Genomic DNA, 21,103 nt, shown 5'->3' on the forward strand with positions numbered 1-21,103 from the left:
TTTTGTCAGTGCAGAGTCTGTCGTGTTCCTTCATGCGGGTCGATCTCCTCCACCAGGCAGCATCAGCAGTGTGTGGATGACGGACATGTGCTTAATCCCATAAGACACCAGCAGGGCTTTGTCCTCCAGCGGCTTCGTCCTGAACACCACCCGCATTTCACCAACTGAGCAGAAGCAGAGAGAAGAGCTTTAAAGAGCTGGGCTTGCTTCAGGCCTTTTAGAGTAGATCAGCAAAGCTAATATTTGGATTATTTAATGTATGTGATCTGATGAGTTAGTGATACTAGCAAAAGATGATTTGATTTGTATTTTTTCAAAGAAAGTTTCCACTTAGAAGACAATTTTCATTATTAAATCATTATATCTGCTGTAGACCACTAAAAGTCATGTTTGTGGTTATTGTGTGTGTTGTCTGATTGGCTGAAGACAACATAAATAGACACTGCACTTGCACTGCATTTAAATAGAGAGTTCTGTAAACAGAATCTGCTGTTCAATAAAAGTATGACATTTGCATTTCTATAAAAATGTAAAAGCAGACGATAAGAAAAGTCATGCTTACTTATCACCAGCGCTTTGGCGATTTTGCTTTTCAGCTCCATCACAGTGAGGGCCTTCATCTGGTCCATATTGTCACAAATATCGACTATCTTCTCCTCTCCCCTCGGTCCGTTTACTTTCAGCTGGATGGACATTTTAGCACTAAGAGCTGGATCTGTCTCCACTTCAATAAGACTTTTATCAAGGCTTTTAACTTCAACTATCTTGTCCGAGAGACAAAATCCCAGCAGTCGCCGCCCATTTGGGTATTCAGGTAAACAACTTCCTCCTGTGGAGTGCTTCGGCACACTGTAAGTGACGATTCAGTTCTAACTATGGGCAAGATGTGGGTCAGCAAGCAAGGTGTTCCCAACTCCCAAATAAATGTGAAAAAATATTTTATGTTTTTCGTCAGCCAGTAGAAAAAGCAACACAAGCACAGTTTCTAATGTGTGATTAGGATATGGATGCTGTATACTTCAATGGTTTATTGGTTTAATAATGAAGCCAGGTCATCAGCAGATTTCTGAGTCATATCTCTGGCATCAAGTCTGTTTTGGACCTGGTCATGCGCCAGTTTTTGGTTGAGATAAGTTTTGGGAATTATACGTAAACATTAACTTTTTTTTTTTTTTACTTGCTGTTGCTTTCCACCAGTTGCAATAATGGAAGGCTGAATTGTTTTATTTAGGTTATCAGTGCTGCTCACAGATTTATTGCTTTATTTTGAAAATATGTGTTTTTATTGCACTACCTTTGGAACTTATGTTATGAGGTGTTTGTGCTGAGATGCTGTGTTACACTTTCTTGAAACATGGAGCTGTGTGTTACAGTCAAACATTTGCACTTTTGTCTCACCTGTTGAAAGGTTGTTGTTCCAGAAGACTTGTTCAGATACAACTTTACAAACATATGCCGTGCTGCCAGGTTCTTCTTAAAGAGACACGAGTTTCCCCTGAAAGCCCCTCTAAACATGAGGCCAGATTAGGCTCTCAGCGAAGGCGGTCGCACTTTCTCCTCTCCTGCCCTTATCTTCCCTGCTTAGCTTCTTATGTCCTTGTCTTGTCTTGTGTTTTTACTTACTTTTCCCTGGAACACTCTCTCACAGTCTGTTCTCTAAAACCTAAAAGAGGAATTATGGATTTGATCAACTGGTCTCTGAATGCAATTGACACCCCTTCTCAACGAGAAGTCTGGGCTCGGGTGAGCCTGAGTGCTGAAGATATCTACCTATTCGGAACCATGATAACAGGGTTCTTGCTGATCGGAGCAGGCTTGGCCCTGGCTTACCGAAGAATTAAGGAAGTGGAACCGGCTGTTCAAACCCCCACAAGGCTGCCCGCTGGGATTGAAATGATGGGACGAGGCGTGAGTTTCTCAAAATGGGCTCATTGAGTGCAGCACGGAGAAGATCTTGGAGAACGCACGGCTGCCGTGAATACTCAGAACAAGACCTCTGAGTGAAAAACTGGATTACATCTGGAGGGGCTAGCTCGAATAACACCTTTGAGGGCAAATTCGATCACATCTTGGGCAAGTGCACTGCGGTCGTGAGTTCTCAGAACCTGCTCTTTGAGCAAAAAGAACGACAACATCACGGAACGTAAGTTTGGATAACACCATAGAAAGCTCGCGGCTCTCCAACGGGAGATTGAGAGACCAGTGTTGGACTGTTAGAACAGCTTTGAAATTCATATGAGTTGTTCGCACTAAAGTAAAAACCATCATCACTTCATGCGGAGACCCCTTCAGCGCCAGCTGCGGCCTCAAGGCTGGAGCTGAACAAAACACCCTGATAACAACTGTGTTTAGACTGTTCCCCCCATTCCATGCAAGGCCACCTGGGTTGGCTGGAAGACTGTTTACTTAGCCTGGCGGGGCGAAGGACACTGTCTCAGCTAAACTATGGACACGCACAAACACACACATACACTGATATGCACACACTGATCCTCCCTCCCTTTCCAAACACCTTCGATGCTTGTGCCTTACCTGGGAAGATGGCAGTCGACTGGACCAGCGCAGACATGCTGCAGAACCGGATGCGCTGTCTACACCGGCTCTCTCTTACCCTTTACCCGCCCCTGTTGCTTTCTTGTGTTTCTATGATGTATTGATAGTCATGTGCTTTTGTGCTGAGGTGTTTTTTCTGTTATCAAACTGTTCTCCCACTAGGAGCTCAATCTGAGTGGAGTTTTTTTTTCTCCTCCTCTTACCTCACGTTTTGTATTTTCATTGTTTTTTTTCCTATCAGCCTACCTTTCTGACATGTCTCCCCAATGTGATGTTTGTGTAAAGTTGGTCAGAAGGTTCCTTTGTAAGTGCGCATGCGCCATTAGCGTGCTGCCTGCTGTAACCCTAATTTCCTTCAGGATTGATAAAGTATTCTGATTCTGATTCTGATAAACAAGCCAAACTTCTTCATTCATTTTCTAATTTTACTGTCATCAAATTAACATTTTACATGCTAACTGAGGCCTTTAGAGACGTAGTTCTTGGAAGTTTATATGGACCTCAAATTTTTGGATATGCCGTTCCCAGACCGATGGGCAGAAACAATTGCTTTTTTAAGATCACAGCTCATGTCTTTCCTCCTACACCGTAAAAAAGAAAATCCTAAAAAAACGTAATATTCTGGCAGCTGGGGCACCAAAATACTACCAGAAAATACCAGAAAATAACTTTCTCATGAAAATACAGTTATTTTCAGTAATGACAATACAGTTTGTTGCCATAATTTTACATGGGATTCTGCCTTTTTCAAGTGCTTTTAAACATTGAATTAGGAACAATTTAACGTGATTAAATAATGAAAATGAAATTACCTATAAACAAGGTCAATGAATGCAGCAATATGAATAATAATATTTAAATGTACAGAAATATACAGTTAACAGTTGGTTTAAATAATAATGGATTGCATTCATATAGCGCTTTTTGAGACCCTTAAAGTGCTTTACAAGTCCACTTTATAATTCCCCTCTGGCCATCACCAGTAGGTCGTAGGTGAAATGTCTTGCCCAAGGACACAACGACCGAGAGTGTCCGAGCTGGGGCTCGAACCGGCAACCTTCAAGGCGAACTGCCAACTCTTGAGCCACGATCGCCCTAAATAACAATAATTATTATTATTATTTGATGTAAAAAGAAAAAGTTTATAAAAATCATTTTATATATATTTTTCCATAGCATTACATTTGAATTTAACAGTTCAATCTTTCAAATAACGGACAAATATTTGTGAAATTGTGATGCATTTGTGAATGTATTTTAACAATCTAAATATGCATATGTACAGACAGATACATTTAAAAAACAAGAAAATGATGTTTTATTACATTTACAGTGATTTTACGTTAATTTACATTTGAAATGTAAAATCACAGTCTATTTATGTGAATTTAATTATGTTCTAGAAGAACAGTACAAAACTGTAAAATAAACTGTAAAATACTTTTATAATACAATTTTTTTTACAGTGTAGGCATTGCGTTAACACATGCCTGAAAACTCCAGACCAGCAAACTGACAGAGCTTTTGCTTTTATAGACGTGTTCACACTTACTGACATTAACATTAACATTAAATATCATTTTAAGAGACACAGAGACACCGTTTCCAAGGAATATTTTGAGGGATGTTTATTTTGTTTTGTTTTGGTTTTATTTAAAGTGTCTAAAGTGTTGATGATTAACTGTACATTAAAACGGAGTCAATTGTGCCACCTGGTATCAACTTAAAAATGAAAGTTATTTACATATAAAGTTTGAGGATTTTAATTGTTTGTTTTGGTTTTTGGTTATTGTCACTTGTTTCATTTGTTCATCATTGTTTCATTATATTTATTACCTTACATTTTATGTCATGCGATTTTTACGATGAAAGAGCAACTTTCTGCTTTATGGGAATAACACTAAGTGATTTTCATTCGTGTTTCAGTTTCCTTGATATGAAAATCCTTCATCTTCATGTTTCTTCATCTAGATTGTTCAGTATGGTTTAAACAAGAAATAGAGGTGTAAAAGACGAGACAGACAATTTCTTGCATGAAAGTCTCCATTACATTTTTAATGTAATATTTAAACTGGGTAAAGGAACCACAGAAAGCACACAGACCATTTCAAATGTTAAACAACCTTTAGTAATAACGTGACCATCAGTAACACAAAGTGAAAACATGTCTCACCCATTGCTGTAACACTCCAGACTGTGATTATATGTGACTTAGGCTTGTTTATTGATTGTTTTTTGTATCTTTGAGTCTCAGTTTTTAAAAGGTTAAAAGGTCATCTTTCCAAATAATCCTGGATCCTGGACTCCAAAGTGGACCAAACCAAAACCACTTGGTAAATTTGCTATGATTTTCAGGCAGTGACTTTTTTTTAAATGTAATTATGCAAATAAACAAACTTCCTTGGTAGAAATAACCAACATCGTGTTTTTATATATGTGCGCAACTTGTTGAAATTGAAATTGACTATTTGCGCTTTCCGTAGCAGGTTGTCTGTCATGTCAACATGGCTGCCGTCAGGAGCGGTTTGACTCCGGTCTGCTTAACAAGATGTTTTCTAAGACAGACAGGCAAACCAAGCCGAGGCGGCCATCCTCTCTCAGACATCTGGAGCCACGTAGGTCTTCTTCACAGTTTCATGTTCGGTACTTTGTCTGTGCTTCCGAAGCAAAGATACAAATAGCTTTTTCTCCACGGCTAACTAGCTCGCCGGCTAGCATCATGCCTCCTGTGTGACTTTGACAGTAACAGGCTCTCCAGCAAAGACAAGAAAGACAGGACTCTCTGCTGTTCAGGGTAACTGTAAAACCAGCTGGATTTAAACCAGAAAGCGCGGACAGGTCAGCTAAAAACACTGAAATACGGAATTAGTAGGAGTTTGTTTGATGTTATTGAAAATCCGTAATGCTACATCAGTGTGACTGCACAGTCTACCAGTTTATAAAGAACCATTACAGCTTTTCTCTCCGATGTATAATAATGAGAGTTTTTATGAAAATAGATTAACCTCATTTAAACTATGCCAAAGTTTAATAACCCATGTCCTGCAGGAGTCACCTGCAAACCTCTAGAGGTCAGTATAGGTTTAACTTGAACTACATGTAATGTTTTCCCAAACGTCAATGTATCTATTAAGGATGTATTATAGTAATTGTTAAACAAATGCAAAGATTGACGATCATATTTAAAAAGGATCACATTGCATTAGTTTATGTGGCCAAAGAGTTATATAAGTCACATTGTTTAATTCAAGCAGCACTTTACTGCAGTAAAGTCTTGATGCATGCCCAATCATACAGGTAAGTAAATCCCAAAAGGTTGATTCTGTTTATCTGTACGTAGCGTTTTCAATGCAAGTCACCCTCACAGCCCATTGTTCATTCAGTGCGCTGGTTTTAGTTATTACACAATGTAGAAAAGACGCAGCTGTAAAACATTAACATCTTATATTGTTTTCTGTTACTGAACTGGTTCAGAAGCAGGAGACTTGTAGCTTAGTAAATTATTCTAAGGATTCAATTTGAAATATAATCATTAATTATACAAGCTTTATTTTTTACTTTCCTGTTGCTTCTTGTCTTTATTTAAAAAAAAAAAAAAGAAAAAAAAAAAGGTTATTCTGCAGTTAGTGTATCAGACCGACAGGTCTTTGTCCTCCTTCTGTCCACACAGCGGTTAATCCAGAGGTCACATCTCCACACAGTGTTTGAGTGCCGCAGCCCTGCCACCAGGGCTCTGCTGGGCCGCAGACACCATGACAAGTTCCTCTGGGTGAATGCCGTGGCCATCAGACACAACAGCTCACAGGTGGGTCGCCACACAGGTTATGTAGTCACTACAGTTAGATCTATGCCATTCTTTAACCTTTTTCACACATTAAAGTTAATCTGACTTATACTGTTTTCTTGAGCCTCCTCACTTACTGGTGTAAACTGATAGTAGTCACGGTATTATTTAAATGTTGGTTTAAAAAAAAGTGTCTGTGAGTTTTTACTGGAGTGCAGTGGCCAGCCTGAAGACCTGGAAAGGTTTGTGTTTGTCGTGTGTCAAACTAAAGTGTGTCAAATGTTTTAGCCTCTTCATGTAACAGGATTGGGAGTGGCCTGTAGGATTTAAATCCTCTATCACAGCCACAGGTGGACTGTAGAGTGAAATGAGTCGCGTAGGATCCAGTAACACATTACAAGTTGATGTAATCTTAACAACTGGATCCAGTTTATAGAAACACTGAAATTAAACAAATTGAACTCCTGTGAGGTTACACTATTACATTTCTACTTAACTGATGTGTAGAGTTTATCTTGACATTCACAGATCCCGCCTGATGGTGGATCCATTGCAGTTCCAGTAACAGAAACTTTAAACAGTCCTCCAGTCCTGGAGTCTGTCACACAGCCTGTCACTGAGCAGGTGAGTCTGCATCCAAAGTAAATCTTCCACATCCCTCAGCTACGTGATCACTTCAATCATTTGGTGCTTTTGTCATTTTTAATCATTTTAGATCCTAGGTGGGACAGTTTCCAGTGTGTTACCAGCAGCAGAGAGCTCTGTTCTTCCTCTCGTGTCTGCTGACCCTGCTCCTGTTTTAACACAACCGGTCTCTGAGCAGGTCGCTGATGTGGCACCGACTGCAGTGGAGGTCCTGCAGGCCGTTGCTGGAGAGCCTCGTTTAGCAGAGCTTGGACTAGCTGGTCACACACCAGTGGGGCTGGTCCAGAATATGTTAGAGTTCATTCACATGGATCTGGGTTTGCCCTGGTGGGGAGCCATTGTTGTGGGTAAGCATGCTTTAACACTTCTTCTCTGTCAGTATCAGTGCGTCACTTTAGGCCACCCAAACACAGGCTGGGTTTATATTTTCCTCAAGTTTTCTTTAAGAAGCGCCTTGTTTTTGATTTCCTGCGTCTATTCTCATCCTCTGCTTTCCTTCCTCCAGCGACCGTGTTGGCTCGCTTGGCTGTGTTTCCCGTCATAGTGAAGGGCCAGCGAGAGGCGGCGAAGCTGAACAACGTGCTGCCCGAGATGACCAAACTGACCAACAGGATGAATGAGGCCAAGCAGAGCGGAAACAAGTTTGAATGTAAATGTTCTCTCCTCTTTCTTCATGGCCTTATACTCACTCTTTAGACATTCAGCTGATCCTGAGCTGCTGCTGCTGTCTCTGGTTCTGTCACAGTTTCCAAAGCGTACTCTGACCTGAACCTGTTCCAGAAGAAACATGATGTGAATCCTCTTCGTGGCTTCCTGATCCCTTTGGTGCAGGTCAGTTATTCTCAGCTTTCTGTGTTATTGGCATGAATGTTTCAGGCAGACTAATTAAACAAATTTTACACTTCAGCTTAGTACTTGCTTATGTGGAGCTCCCAGCTATTACAGTGTAAGCAAAGGTGGAATTTAGATTTTTAGGTGCATTTATGATTAACAAGAAGTTCTTTTTAGTTCATCTTGACTGTAACACAGAAACACTAAAAATGCAGTTTGTAAGTAAGATTTTGGTGTCTAGCTTTTTGCCATGGCGGGTTTTGTTGAAAGGGTTTTATTTAGACATCACAAACACAGCCATATGTCAAATATATGTCCCTTCCTTCAAAATAAAGGCGTGTGTTTGGTGCAGGGGAGCAGCTTCATGGATTCATCATCATAAAACAGAGAAACTATTCATGGCTGTTAAATTAGTGATGAATGTATGTGTACCTTTGCAGATATGCTAGTTATTATCATTGACTTTGCTTTGTTGCTTCAACGTGTTTGAGATTGTTTTTGCTGGAGCTTTGTTTTTCCCATTTTTCTCTCTGGCCTCACTCATCTGCCCACAACCCTCAGACACCCGTCTTCATCTCCTTCTTCATCGCCCTGAGAAAGATGGCCTATCTGCCCGTGCCCAGCATGCAGACAGGAGGCATGCTGTGGTTTGCAGACCTGACGGCATCAGATCCTTTTTATATTCTGCCTTTGGCCGTCACTGGAACGATGTTTTTCATCCTGGAGGTGAACTCAGATCTCTTATTTCCCAAAAGAAACACAGCAACAAAAAGAGAGTGATGGTAAAAAATTACTGACCCACTTCATCACCATCTTTTTTTCCTCAGCTGGGTGCAGAGTCTGGGATTGACAACCCCAACCTGCGAGCCATGAAGACGGTGTTCAGGATCATGCCTTTAGTCATCTTCCCTCTCACCATCAACTTCCCCACGGTTAGTGACTCTTTCGCTCACATCTGTTATTGTTCTCATAAAAAACATCGCTGAAACATCTTTATTTTTCTTCGTACAAACTTCAGGCAGTCTTTACCTACTGGCTGACCTCAAACTGCTTCTCTCTGTGCCAAGTGGCTCTGCTCAGACACCCCTTAATCAGAAAAAAGTTGAAGATCCCTGAAAGGATCAAGCACCCGGCCTCCGCTCTGCCACAGAGCGACGGATTGATCGAAAGCATGAAAAAGGGTTGGTGTTGTGAGCATAAATCTGTCGATAAACAGAGTAGGACTATAAATCTAGTTGTAGTTTGTAGCACTTTGTTTCCACTCTGATTGTTTTTGTGTTTGTCTGTGTTGGAACTGGTTTGGTCTGCAGGTTGGAAGAACGCTCAGCTGGCCCACCAGCTGGAAGAGCGTGAGCGAAGAATAAAAAATCATCTGGACCTCGCTGCCAAAGGTCAGTCCCAGTCTTCAGCTCATCCACAGAGACCTTTTGGTCTCTGTCAGGGTTTTTTTCCTCCTTGCAGAAAAATGACTCACTTTATTTAGAGGGAGGGAGAAAAAAACTTTATTTGAAATGGTTGCTCATTTATATAAACTCTGACCCAAGTACATTTGTCGTCTTGCCCTCCACCTTACAGACTGACACCAGACACAGTCAATTTATCGGAGTAGAATTCACTCGCTTTTATTTTGAAGGTTTATTCACTGCTGACCCGCTTCCTGATCCTTCCTGTCAGTCAGCTACCCTGTCAGGCGGTCGGCCTGTCTGCTGTAGTCCCTGTTCTGTTATGGAGCAGGTGGAGAACGGATTCATGTGCTGAAAAGCTGCAGGGTTAGAGCTGATTGTTGTGTGTATTTGTTCCTAAGTAGCCCCATTGTAGTTGTGGAAGAACATGTGTTATTATTTAAAAGCTGTTTAAAAAAAAAATTTTAAAAATGGCTTTGACCTTTGATGCACACACAGACAGCCAAGAGCATGTGCCCTTAACCTACCGAACAGTGCGACATATACAATTTATTTCTGTGGGATTTATCCGGGCAGTTATTCAGTGGCTACTTCAGTACTACCTGCTTTATAAGGAATTTACTGCATTTTAAAAGCTTAAAAGAAAGATTTAAGATCCTTAAAAATGACAGGTTTTAATAAAGGATTGGGAAGTATAAAAATTAACTTTTTTTTTTAAACTCTTGTAATCAGTAGTGTTAAATAAATTAGCGTTTAAAGAGATAAATACAGATTCTTGAGTGTGAAACCTGATCAGACTTACTGCTGGATGGTTGTAAATTTAGCAGGAAAGTGATATTTCAAGTAATGTTAATATATATATATATATATATATATATTAATAAATACTAATATGGACATTTTATATTCTAAAGATCAAAGTTTAGCTTGTTGTGAAAAAAAGGCTTTTTAGCAACCGTTTTCTGATTTCTAGATGTTTGGAGCTTATATTTCACAGCAGACATTTCACATGTTTGCACCTCGTCTCATTTCTCTGTGCATCCTCAGTTCCTTTCCTCATCTCCTCTCCTTACATCTTACTTCCTTTCATCAGAGATATGACTGGAGGAGGCGATGAAGAGACATGAAGAAGGCAACAATGTAATGCTTTATTTAATGTGGGGGGAGTGTCCAGGTGAACTTAAGTGTTCATGACAACTTAAATGTCAGGAGTCACAATGACAGCAGTGCACGGGAACTATTTTTATTCACCACGCACAGGTGAGAAGGACAGAGGTTGATCAGGCAGTTGATCATCATTGTAGCATCCTGTCTCTTGCACACACCAAGATTAAAAACACTCTAAGGACAGGATACACCTGTGTGTCCGTGTTTATGGCTGTTCCTGCAAACCACCTCTATCTTCCAGATATATTTTAGGAATTGAAACATTCCTCATGATGGCTACTGAGATTAATTTCTAGGTCACAGGTAGGGGGAGACTCCACACGTGTTTGTCTTTACACCTCCTAAACACTCGGTGGAGCTGTTTGATTTGTTGCTGTTCTGCTGCCGGACTTTTATCACTTGATGCCACCGTGGTTTATCTAAGAGTTGTCTCATTTCATTTCTCCCTGCAGGTCCACTGAGACAGACTTTTACCCACAATCCTCTAGAGCAGAAACCTCCCATTGCAGCAGCAGCATCAGCTAAAGACAAGTCTGCTGGAAGCAAGACGAGACCATGGAAGGACACTATTGGATAAATCCAACCAGCTGTCAGCGTGGCAGTAATGATGAATTGTGTACATATTTATGGATAGAAGAGTTAGGGGTATGAATATGTGTTCTAATAAAAATGTAAACTGCCTCAACACAACCTTATTGTATGTCTGCTTATTTCAACAAAACAAACGGCTGTCTTCATGTTGTCAACGAGTAATTTTATTATAAATACATGTTTGCAGCTCAACTTTTTCAAGCTGTTTCACACTTGTTTAAAAATAGCCCTTCAGTAGTCTCTGACATTATAAAACTTCATGAATGTTCATCCACCTGAGTGAGCGTGGAGTCAGTCTCATCTGTTCTGTTTCTGTGAGCAAATGATGATAAAAACACGATCAGCAGCGCTCTCGGTTCCAAAGATGCAGCCTGCTGGACCGATTTCAACAACAACCGGCCACCTTCAAGTGAAATCAAAAAAGGTTTTGCATTTAGATCATTTCAAACAAACTACTTGTGTTGACATAATTAAATACAGTCCGAAGTCACGCTTGGCTTCAGGGAAGTGCCGCCTATGAGCAGCATCATTAACACATTCTTTAACATCATCACAGGGTGGTGGCTGACGGGTCTGAGAACTGGATCCCGCTTTAAGCCCAAATGTTTGGTCCACTGCGGTCTCGCAACAGCGGCGGCTGGCAAAGATCCAGGCTGAGCTGAGAGTCTGTTGTTTGTGCATCACCGGCCGCCAGCAGGGCGTTAAAACGAGCGTCTCTACTCGAGTTTGTCGATGTCCATCTCGGTCAGGACAGAGAAGCACACTTTCTGAATCCCCATGCCACATTTGGCTAAAAGAGACATGAAGGAGGTTAGAACGCAGGATTTAGGTCAAGCATTTACACTTTGATGATCAGAATAATGCAGAAAAACATCTGGATTCTTCCCAATCTTACCGATGAACCTTCGCAGCCACAGCGGTCTTTTGTGAGCCGGGGTGTAGCAGCAGAGGAAGTAGACGGGCACTCCCGACAGGGCGATGCCGATGCCGATCAGGGAGTTGATGGTGTCACTGTACAGAGGCACCACCACCAGGAAGATGGTGAGGATGCAGAAAACAATGGGGTAGAACAAACTGAGCTGTGGAAGGAAAAGAGAGAGAGAGCCGGGTGAGACGATGGGATGAATTACTGCCTCAAAAATTCTTTTCGCCAACGTGATTAAGTGAAACATGCTGGATCTTAAAGCCTTTTCCAGTTTATCGACTGCTGTACTCAATACAGGGTCATCAATTACGAAATGCACATGTTGTTTTTAATAGGACTTAAACCAAGCGATAAAGGTCGTAGACCCATCACGAAAGAGTTTACGTAGGTCATAAATTGAGAGAGAGGAATCATTATAATCAGCCCAACCAATGGAGTCACCCCCTGCTGGCCAGTAGAAAGAATGCAGGTTGAAGAATTAGAACTTTATTAGAATTAGATGCTTTTCTAACCTGAAGGCTGCTTCCTTTTTGTTATACAGCCTGTGAGTACACAGTGACCAGTCTGAGCATGTGTGCAGTTCAAAAATTAAATGTGTTCAGGAGTTATTTTCCTGATTGTTTCACTCCGGCGGTTATTTCCTGAGCTGCAGTAAAGATTTTGCAATAAAAAGTGGAGATTTTATATTTTCACACTGGCTTCACTTTTCTATCTCAGCAGCAGCATCAGTCTACTATTGTCTGTTTACAGGTAACACTGCACATACATCTGAAACATTTCATTTAAATACCTTTAAAGGCCTCTTTCTGTCCGGCTGCTTCCATCGCAGATATAGTTGGCCCAGGATGGACAAACCAACGAAGAACCAGTAGCTGAAGCTGTAGTAGTTGATCAGCCTGAAGACATCTTCTACACACAGGTATATGAGAGCCATGACGCCCTGCAGGAAAGTACGGGAATCATGGTGAGTAAGGGTGAGGGCCAAAAAAGCATGGCACTAAATTGAAACAATTAGACAACAAAGAAAAAAACAACTGACGTTGAAGAGCAGGGCGGGGACGGGAGTGTAGCGGTTGACGTGGATCATGCACAAGAAGTCGGGCAGGTGGCCTTCTCTGGAGCCCACGAAGAACAGCCTTTCGAGACACAAAGCGATGATGAGGATTGGTTTATTTTGACTGGTTTTAATGACCTCGCAAAGTAGCCTAAAGAACGATAGAGATACCTGGAGGCAGCAAGGATGGAGGCATTGAGTCCTCCAAAGCAGGACAGAGCCACAGCCAGAGGAATGGTCCAGTTCATCACACCAAACACCTGATCTGCAAATGTCTGCAGAGGGAAAACTCTTCAACAAAAGCTACACCTCGTACATGTCAAGCCTACATCATTCAGTGTGGATCGGAGGAACTTACCACAGCCACAGCATCACTGTCTAAGATTGCAGGAATTGGGAGGATAGTGTAGTAGGCCACGTTGGTGAGAATATAGATCACAGTCACGATGGGCATGGAAATAGCGATGGCCAGAGGCAGGTTTCTGTAGTTTAGAGAGAGAAACAGCAGAGGGCAGCAAAAGAGATCAGAGAGATTCTTATAGAGAGAAAAGATCCAGAGTTTTGTCTGAAGTCTCTGAGTCAAGAGGATATTAAGTGATAAGGAGCGGGTGTTTGTCACTTATTCTGTCTGTGAACTCTGAGAAAGGCTTTTGATCTAATCACATGTGTGGCCTTGCTGATCAGCGTTTGGCTGTGTGAATCAAAGAATAAGCCTGAAACACACACGAGAATACTTCAGAGCCTCTCCTCCCATTTTCCCTCCCTTTGCTTTTCACCTCTGTGTTTTGTTTGGTACTCAGACAAGAGGAGGCCGTAGAAGTCCATCTACCTCTACTTTTTGTCATGCACTGATCATTTCAGTTTTATAGCCTTAACTCTGAACTTTATCCAGATGCTTCAGGAAAAGTAGACTGCTCATAGACTGCTTGTTGTATGTTTAAAGACGTAATTGTGACTATAATAGCTGCAAATGTAAAATTAAGTGTAAGCTAGTCTGCTATTCTGGCCATTTGGCTCTAAAGGGAGGACACAGTTTATAAAATAAAGATGTTAATTTTTGGATAAGACTTAAACTAGCCATTAAAAGCATTAACTCATGAGTTAAATATTTATAATAAGGTAACAGAGCAGCGAAGCCAAAAGTGTAGTTTTCTCTTCTTTGCAAAAACACATGAGTCGCCCCCTGCTGGTCATTAACGGCTATATCTTTGGGACAAAGTGACACAAACCACTTTGGGGTTCTGTCAAAAAGGCCATTGGGTGTAAAGAGAAAAACCTGTCACATTTGAACCTGTTTGTTAATGTCTCAAGTCTAAAAAGCCCATTACCATCACTGAAAATGTTTTCTATCATCCGTGAGTCAAAAATTCATGTTATATAAAATTTTCAGCTTATTCAGAAATTTGAGTCCAAAGTCCAACTTTTGAGATAATAACTTGAAATTTTGACTTATGCATGACAAAAAAAAAAATTTTCATTGGCAGAAATGAGCTTCCATACTCCGGTGTCTAGGAATGGAATTATACATTTGAAACCAAAGTAATTTAATTCCCATATGATGGGATGATTTAATGCTCATAGTGGCAAATGGTTCATGTGACATCATGCGTATTAACTCACCTCTCTGGGTTCTTGATCTCCTCTGTGACAAAGTTGAGGGTGTCCCATCCAGAGTAGGAGAACAGAGCCGAATACAGAGCCAGAGCGATGGCTCCTGGATCTCGAGATGAGCCATCAAATAGCCCCTCGAAGTTCTGGGTGTGACCTAGAAGGAAGTGACAGCATGGCACTGTGTGAGCGTCATGTAGTTAACCTAATTAAACTCCTACCCTCCACATAACAATCTTATCTGATTGTTCTTTAACAGTTTTATATTAGTTATAACAGCAGATAATTTTTTTATGGATTTAGTGAAGGAGGACATGCAGAGTGTTGATGTGACAGAGACAGGGTAAAAGACGAAAGAAGAAGAAGAAAAAGAAAAACGAGAAAAAGAAAAAATGTGTGTGAGTTGCTGATGTGTTTGAGCACCTTGTCCGATCTTCACCAGGCCGGTGATGATGACGGCGATGAGAGCAATAACTTTGGCGTAGGTGAAGAAGTCCTGGACTCGGGTTCCCCACTTGACATAAGCGCAGTTGACAAAGGTCAGCAAACCTGAAGGCGAGGGAGCGAAACACATGAACACACACGTATCATTCAAACACAGACTCGCACAGCAACAGACATTTGCTCTTTAAACTGTGTGTGTTTGTGTGTTTGTGTCTGTGCCAGCGTGTTTCCATGTGAGAGAGCGGCTGATTTAAGGAAGCACTGCTGCTGACTCAAGCAGACCGGATAGTTGTTTGTCAGACAAGGAAACAGCTGAGTGCAGCACATAACACACACATACTGAAATACACACATGTACGGTCATGGAAGTGAGACCAAGTTTAAAAGCTTGAAAGAAGAAATAATTAAACAAGCACCGATCTGTTCTGATGAGCTTGTATGTTTCGGCCTGAGGTTGGAGATTTGTCACGATTGGCACTTATTGACCTACAGCCTCTGGTCCTGATAAGTAAAGTGGTCCCTGCTGCATTCTTCCTTATTGCCCTCCTTCACCTTGATCAGCATTAATGGTGTTGGAAAACATGTTTTTCTGCTCCTCTCTGTCACTTATCTCTCTCACGCACGCTCTCTGACTCTGGCACCTTATCAGTAAGGGACCGCCTAGTTCACGGGACATCGTAAAAATTACTATCTCCATTGATAGCGTGTAATACTCAGTTTTGCGAAAGCGAATCTTTTTATTAATGAATGTAAATTAATTGCTGTAGTTCAGACCAAAACAGGAATGCATCATCTTCCACCACACTGACAGCTAGAGGGTAATAACAGGATGCCTGTTCAAACACAGCAGAGCACAATGCCTCAGATGGAGGCGATCAAGGATGAGTGATGGAGGAGGAGGCTGTGCCACCCAGAGGTGGAGGTTTGAGATCAGGTGTGAGAGACAGGCAGGCCAGTGATACAGAGATGCTGAAGACTGCGTAGCTGTTAGCAGACGATGACCTTGAGTACGGGTTGGGCGGACTTTACACCTGAGTTCACGTGCTTCTGATAACCGCCCCTCACAAACAAAACGTTTGAACAGTACGTGGATGTGGACTGAGCTGAATGTATCTGAAATGACCATATTAAAGATGTCTCCTCTCACTTTGACATCACAGAGACAAGAATAGATAAAAACTGCACACACAATGACCTAATTACTCAAAATTTGGACGTTTTATAGAAGCATGGCCCGCGCATATTAATAAAGTTATACAGTTACACGACATCTGAGATAATCAGTCAAAATTCTTCCACTGCAAAACACTTTGACCCAACCAGACTTTTAAATACTCAGTCCAACTCAAATCATTCGATAGTAAATTATTACACAGGATGTAAACTTTCACTTATTATAATCTGAATGTTTTTATCTGTCATGTTAAGGTACTGAAATCACAACTGTCTATCTTATTCTGCTAATCAGTTCAAGGTCACTGATGGCTCCTACCTCGGCTGCCGTGGAGTACGCCCTGAAACGGGGAACCGCTCACACTCACATCTGTACATGTGGTCTGTTAGTTTAATTAAACTAATCTTTGGGTTACGGGAGGAAGCATGCTGTACCCCACACAGGTACATGCAAACTCCACACAGAAAGGCCCCGGGTGGCCGGTGGATTCAAACCCAGGACCTCATTCACCCCCATCCCAGTTCTCTGTCTACACATGACCTCATTGCACTACAAGCTGTTTGTTCTTGTGTTTTATCATAATTTTTATAAAACAGAACTTACATGTTGTCTTGTCAGAGCAGTTTCGGCACTGCCATGTCTAAAACCTTTCTTTTCTAGTCTTGAGTGAAATAGGGTGAAGGTGAATATGAAACAGAGGGACTTCATTACAGCAGCTGCACTTACATTTACTGCACTGCCTTCACTTAAAAGGAAGTGGTGCTGTTTAAGCGCTTCACTCATGTGCTGACTGAGCTATCAGAGGAGAGGCTTGTCAGGTCAGAGTGCCCCTGCAGGGAGGACTTTACCTCATAGCTACCAGCCTCTCTGTCGTCCTCTGCTTACTGGTGCGTGGCACAAAAGTGTGTGTGTGTGTGTGTGTGTGTGTGTGCACGCATTCAAGCGTGTGTGTGTGTGTGTGTTGCGCGCCCACCTTTTAGGTGGGTCAATGGATTTAAAGGAGGACATATATTTGTTATCAGGGCTTATCTGGAAGATATTAACAAGTTCTCTCTGCACCTTTGACTCAGTGTGCAGTTGCGTAGGCTTTATCTCGTGGTAGATTTGATCTTTCTACATTTACAGGAAGAAAAAGGAAAAGCTGTGATTCATGTCCTTGTGTGATGAGCCCATACCAGGTTTTCCAAAGCCACTGCTCTGAGATTGAGTAAAAAGTGGCTTTTCCTCCCACTTAATCTACCAAATGGATGATTTTAGGGTGGATCGGTTCCTCTTTAATCAGATGTTAGTGAGTGTTTCTGCTGTAGACCTGCTGACTCTAACCGACTGCCACCATTTTTCACTTCTCTAGTCTCTGCAGCTCACGTGATCTGTCATAGATGTGAAACCACGGCTGTAACACAGATTATTAGGCATTATTGACACTGGATATCACTCACGCACTCACGCACTGACTCATCTTCAGTCTCCAGATGTGTACTTACATATGCAAGCAGCAGCCAGCAGCCTGTTGGCCAGGTACGGGGCTATGCAGGTGGGGAAGATGGGCTGCACCATGTAGTTGGAGAACGTGATGGCAATAACGGCCTGGCTGGTGGGCTCGATGATCAGCAGCGAAGTCCACAAGCGGATGAAGGCCATGAAACCCCCGAAGGCCTCCAGGATGTAGGCGTAGGAGGCCCCGGACTTGGTGATGGTGGTCCCCAGTTCGGCGTAGCACAGGGCGCCGAACACGGAGAAGATCCCGCCGATGGTCCACACCACCAGGGAAAGACCATAAGAAGCGCTGTGGATGAGGACGCCCTTGGGCGAGACGAAGATCCCCGAGCCGATCATGTTCCCCACGATCAAGCATACTCCGTTCACGAGGGAGATCTCCTTCTTGAGCTTCATGGACTCCTGCGAGTCATCTGACTTCTCTGACGGGGGGCCGCCGTTGGACGGCTCTTCTGTCGGGATGAGGCTGTGAGAAGCCATTGTTCGAGTTTGGTGGTTTTAATTTATTTTAAAAAGGAAAACAGTCACAAAATAAGAGGGTTTGTTTGGCCTTGCTGTGTGATGAAGATTGGAAAATTCCTCCTCGAGCTATCTTCGTTTATCTCCCGCCATCTGTGAAGGCAACACGCAGGGGTCATATCAGCGATGTTGTCACAACTCAGACACACAGCAAATACTCGCGTTGTCCCGATCCGATCACACAAAAACACACTCGCATGCCAGAGGCACTAATGTCAGAACAAACATGCAGAAAAGACAACGCACAACGAGTGTGGACACGGTTGGATTCGAGAGCGGGATTTTGGGATTGGAGGGCCATTAGGCCGCACACCAAATGGCCTTTTAAGGTTGAGTGTATTTACAGAGAGACGGGGAGGGGAGCAAACACGTTGCGTGCCTCAGACACCGGCTTCTCGCTGGTAACCACAAGCAGAGAAAGAATCACTGACTAAGACTCACACTTAGACTCCCAGATCCACCTACGCCGGCATATGCAGAGTTTCAGTGTCAGCACAGCGGCCACAGGTCACATGTTTTCCAAAGTTCATTATCGTCAGCATGTGTGCAATTTGATGATGATGCAGACACGTTAGGCAGCAGGTTCAATAATCTGGCTTTACACAATCTCTTTACATATCATGAACTGCTAGTGTTGTTTTGAATGACAGTGTTTTCACTACATTAATGCCAATTTAAAGTGTAGTTATTTACAGTATTTACACTTTGATCATTCAGGCTTCTGGCTCTTTCATAAAGTCAGCGCATATAAATAAGTATACGTCAGGTGTAGAGGTACACGGAGAAGCATAAATGCAAGATATCGATCCAAAGATCGTAAACTGGATACAGCTCGTAAGTAATAAGGAACTCAGATACAGGAGAGACTCAAGCATGGAAAGCCTGATATGAACACACACAGACACAGACTCACAGAAGCATGAAGCTTTTGTGAGGAGAATGTAAGAGAGGCTGTGAAGTTCAGATACCTCGTGGCAACAGCAGCAGTAGGAGCAGCAGCAAGTGTCTTGATGAAGGAGTCACTGCAAAGAAGGAGGACAGCAGATTGGACGTGAAGCATGCCGGAGAAGCTCAGAGGCGAAGCTCTTGCAGACAGAAAGTGCAAAGTTCAAAAGCTGCTGATAAGTAGGCTTCTTTTTGAGCTACTTAAGGTCACATCCTGGATACAGGAAGTCCTGTTGTTTACGCAACGGGACACAAGTAACAGTTCAGATTAATGAAGCAGCGATAATAAAAAGTATCATTATGTTTTCAAGGCAGCTGTGGAAACATCTGAAACACATCAGAGGGTTTCTAATTAGTTATTTCTTCATGTAAAAGATCTCAGATTACTCACTCGTAAAAGCAGCCAGGCATGATAAAACAACTCTCCTGAATTAACACTTCTACTTAAATCATTATGAAACACAAGCAGCAGTTTGGGGGGACACACTCACCCTCTCCAGAGGCTCCTCAGCTCCTCTCTGCTCCTCTTGGGGTCCTCTAAATCACTGCAGCACAGTCTGATCGCAAATACTGTATTATTTCAAAATCCACTCTCTGTTCTGTTATTTCATTGTCCTGCCTCCCCGTCACAGTCGTAAATAAACCACTTCATGCGCCTTCCTCTTCTCTCTCTGCTGTGCTGCTGCTCGGTTTCCTCTTGTTCTGCTTTGCTCCGACCTTCCTCGGCTGATGCGTTTGAGGTGTTGTGCACTTCTGGTTCCCAACGACGCTTTTAATCGACCAAGGAAACGAGTTCAAGGCGAGAGTGGGAGGGCTTTAGTTCACCTCAGCATTGTTTTCCTACGGGTGTGTGATTCAATTATCTCGCCCATCACACAGGTGTTATCTGCAGCTTACCTGCTCTTCTCTGATCAGTGTGACAGTGGAAATAAAAGGAAGACTGAGGGTTTTTCCACGATTACTATTATGCAAATGCATCTGGAGACAATTTGATGATATAATGCTGTTAGAAATGTTCACTTTAAGGCTCATCCGAACAATGGTCGTAATTATCCACTCATGTAAGACTAGCCTGCGTTTTCTCCTTCACTTTAAGTACATCCCATTACAGTGTTGTTTATAACACAGGCAATATTGTAATAAAACAGTTATACTGGTTTATAAAACTGAGGGAAATAGCGTAACTTAGCTGATGCGTGTCTGTGTGAGGCTTAAATGCACATTTAATTAAGAGTCGCGTCAGTGTTGCTGATAGCAACAAGTAATTCATACGTTTCTGTGTTTCTGCTGTTTGATGGATGACCAAACACAAGCTATTGCGCCCTCTTGTGGATATGAAATAAACTGAATGGTGATAAATTATCAGTTTCTAGTGATCTCGGTTTGATTCTGACTGAAATGAAGATGATTTAAAAGAGAAAGATCCGAGAGAAAAAACATCAAGCGCACGTGAACCTTCAATAATGCAGATATTATGGAAAAGTAGAAAAACCAGTAGGTCATTTTTATCTTTCTTTCTTTGTTGTTTGCTTTGTTTGCTTACTCTTGATTCTCCCCAAAGTGTGCGTTGGGTCCGCCTGGTGGGCTGTGAAGGTACTACAGGTAGGCTGCTACAGGTCAGTTACAAGAAATAAAGTCTCTAAAGTAAAAGGGTTTGCAGTGAACATAAAAACAAATGTATAAAGTAAAAACAACATAAATTTTGTGTTTTTATTTTCATGATGCATTTTTGTTTTTTCCATTTTGTCTTTTGTCTGACCCGTTTTCTGATCTCTGTTATGTCTAATTAACAGGCAAACACTTAACCTGGAGATGTAAGAGCCAGGTCCCTGCAGACAAACCGTTAATTAAGAATCAGCCTCAACAATCAAATCACCAGATGCTCAAAATGAACTCACAGAAGATCCAAATACTTCATCTTTGTTCCTGTGTGTCGGTCACAGTTATGATGTAAAACTGTGCG

At 42.0% G+C, this 21,103-nt stretch overlaps 3 protein-coding genes across 5 annotated transcripts; 1 reads left to right on the forward strand and 2 right to left on the reverse strand.

Moving 5' to 3' along the window:
• Positions 1-26: 26 nt before the first annotated feature.
• LOC146714807 (uncharacterized) lies at positions 27-695 on the reverse strand. Its single transcript, XM_085452760.1, has 2 exons — positions 563-695; positions 27-164 (listed from the first exon to the last, which is right to left on the reverse strand). Exons 1-2 carry the CDS (start codon positions 693-695, stop codon positions 31-33), a joined length of 267 nt encoding a protein of 88 aa, XP_085308886.1. The 3' UTR covers positions 27-30.
• Positions 696-5,029: 4,334 nt separating this feature from the next.
• On the forward strand, positions 5,030-11,073 carry oxa1l (OXA1L mitochondrial inner membrane protein). Of its 2 annotated transcripts, none has more exons than XM_085451137.1 (11): positions 5,030-5,168; positions 6,165-6,358; positions 6,866-6,961; positions 7,053-7,329; positions 7,488-7,631; positions 7,728-7,813; positions 8,375-8,539; positions 8,641-8,745; positions 8,832-8,994; positions 9,124-9,204; positions 10,836-11,073. In XM_085451137.1, the coding sequence occupies exons 1-11, from the start codon at positions 5,102-5,104 to the stop codon at positions 10,958-10,960; spliced, it is 1,503 nt and encodes a 500-aa protein (XP_085307263.1). In that variant the 5' UTR covers positions 5,030-5,101; the 3' UTR covers positions 10,961-11,073. The 2 variants fall into 2 exon arrangements, with proteins under 2 accessions (XP_085307263.1, XP_085307262.1); XM_085451136.1 differs by having other exon boundaries at positions 6,224-6,358.
• A 43-nt stretch (positions 11,074-11,116) lies between these two features.
• Positions 11,117-19,909, reverse strand: slc7a7 (solute carrier family 7 member 7). 2 transcript variants are annotated; one of them, XM_085451134.1, is made up of 11 exons: positions 19,632-19,909; positions 19,164-19,217; positions 17,664-18,288; positions 14,985-15,110; positions 14,574-14,718; positions 13,312-13,435; positions 13,125-13,228; positions 12,939-13,035; positions 12,690-12,839; positions 11,870-12,053; positions 11,117-11,764 (listed from the first exon to the last, which is right to left on the reverse strand). In XM_085451134.1, the coding sequence occupies exons 3-11, from the start codon at positions 18,154-18,156 to the stop codon at positions 11,691-11,693; spliced, it is 1,497 nt and encodes a 498-aa protein (XP_085307260.1). In that variant the 5' UTR covers positions 18,157-18,288; positions 19,164-19,217; positions 19,632-19,909; the 3' UTR covers positions 11,117-11,690. The 2 variants fall into 2 exon arrangements, with proteins under 2 accessions (XP_085307260.1, XP_085307261.1); XM_085451135.1 differs by lacking the exon at positions 19,164-19,217.
• Positions 19,910-21,103: the final 1,194 nt, after the last annotated feature.

This window comes from Copadichromis virginalis, linkage group LG3 (assembly GCF_057382275.1).
Source record: "Copadichromis virginalis isolate Kocher_CV1m ecotype Utaka linkage group LG3, C_Virginalis_male_GT1.1, whole genome shotgun sequence".
Taxonomy (NCBI): Eukaryota; Metazoa; Chordata; class Actinopteri; order Cichliformes; family Cichlidae; genus Copadichromis; species Copadichromis virginalis.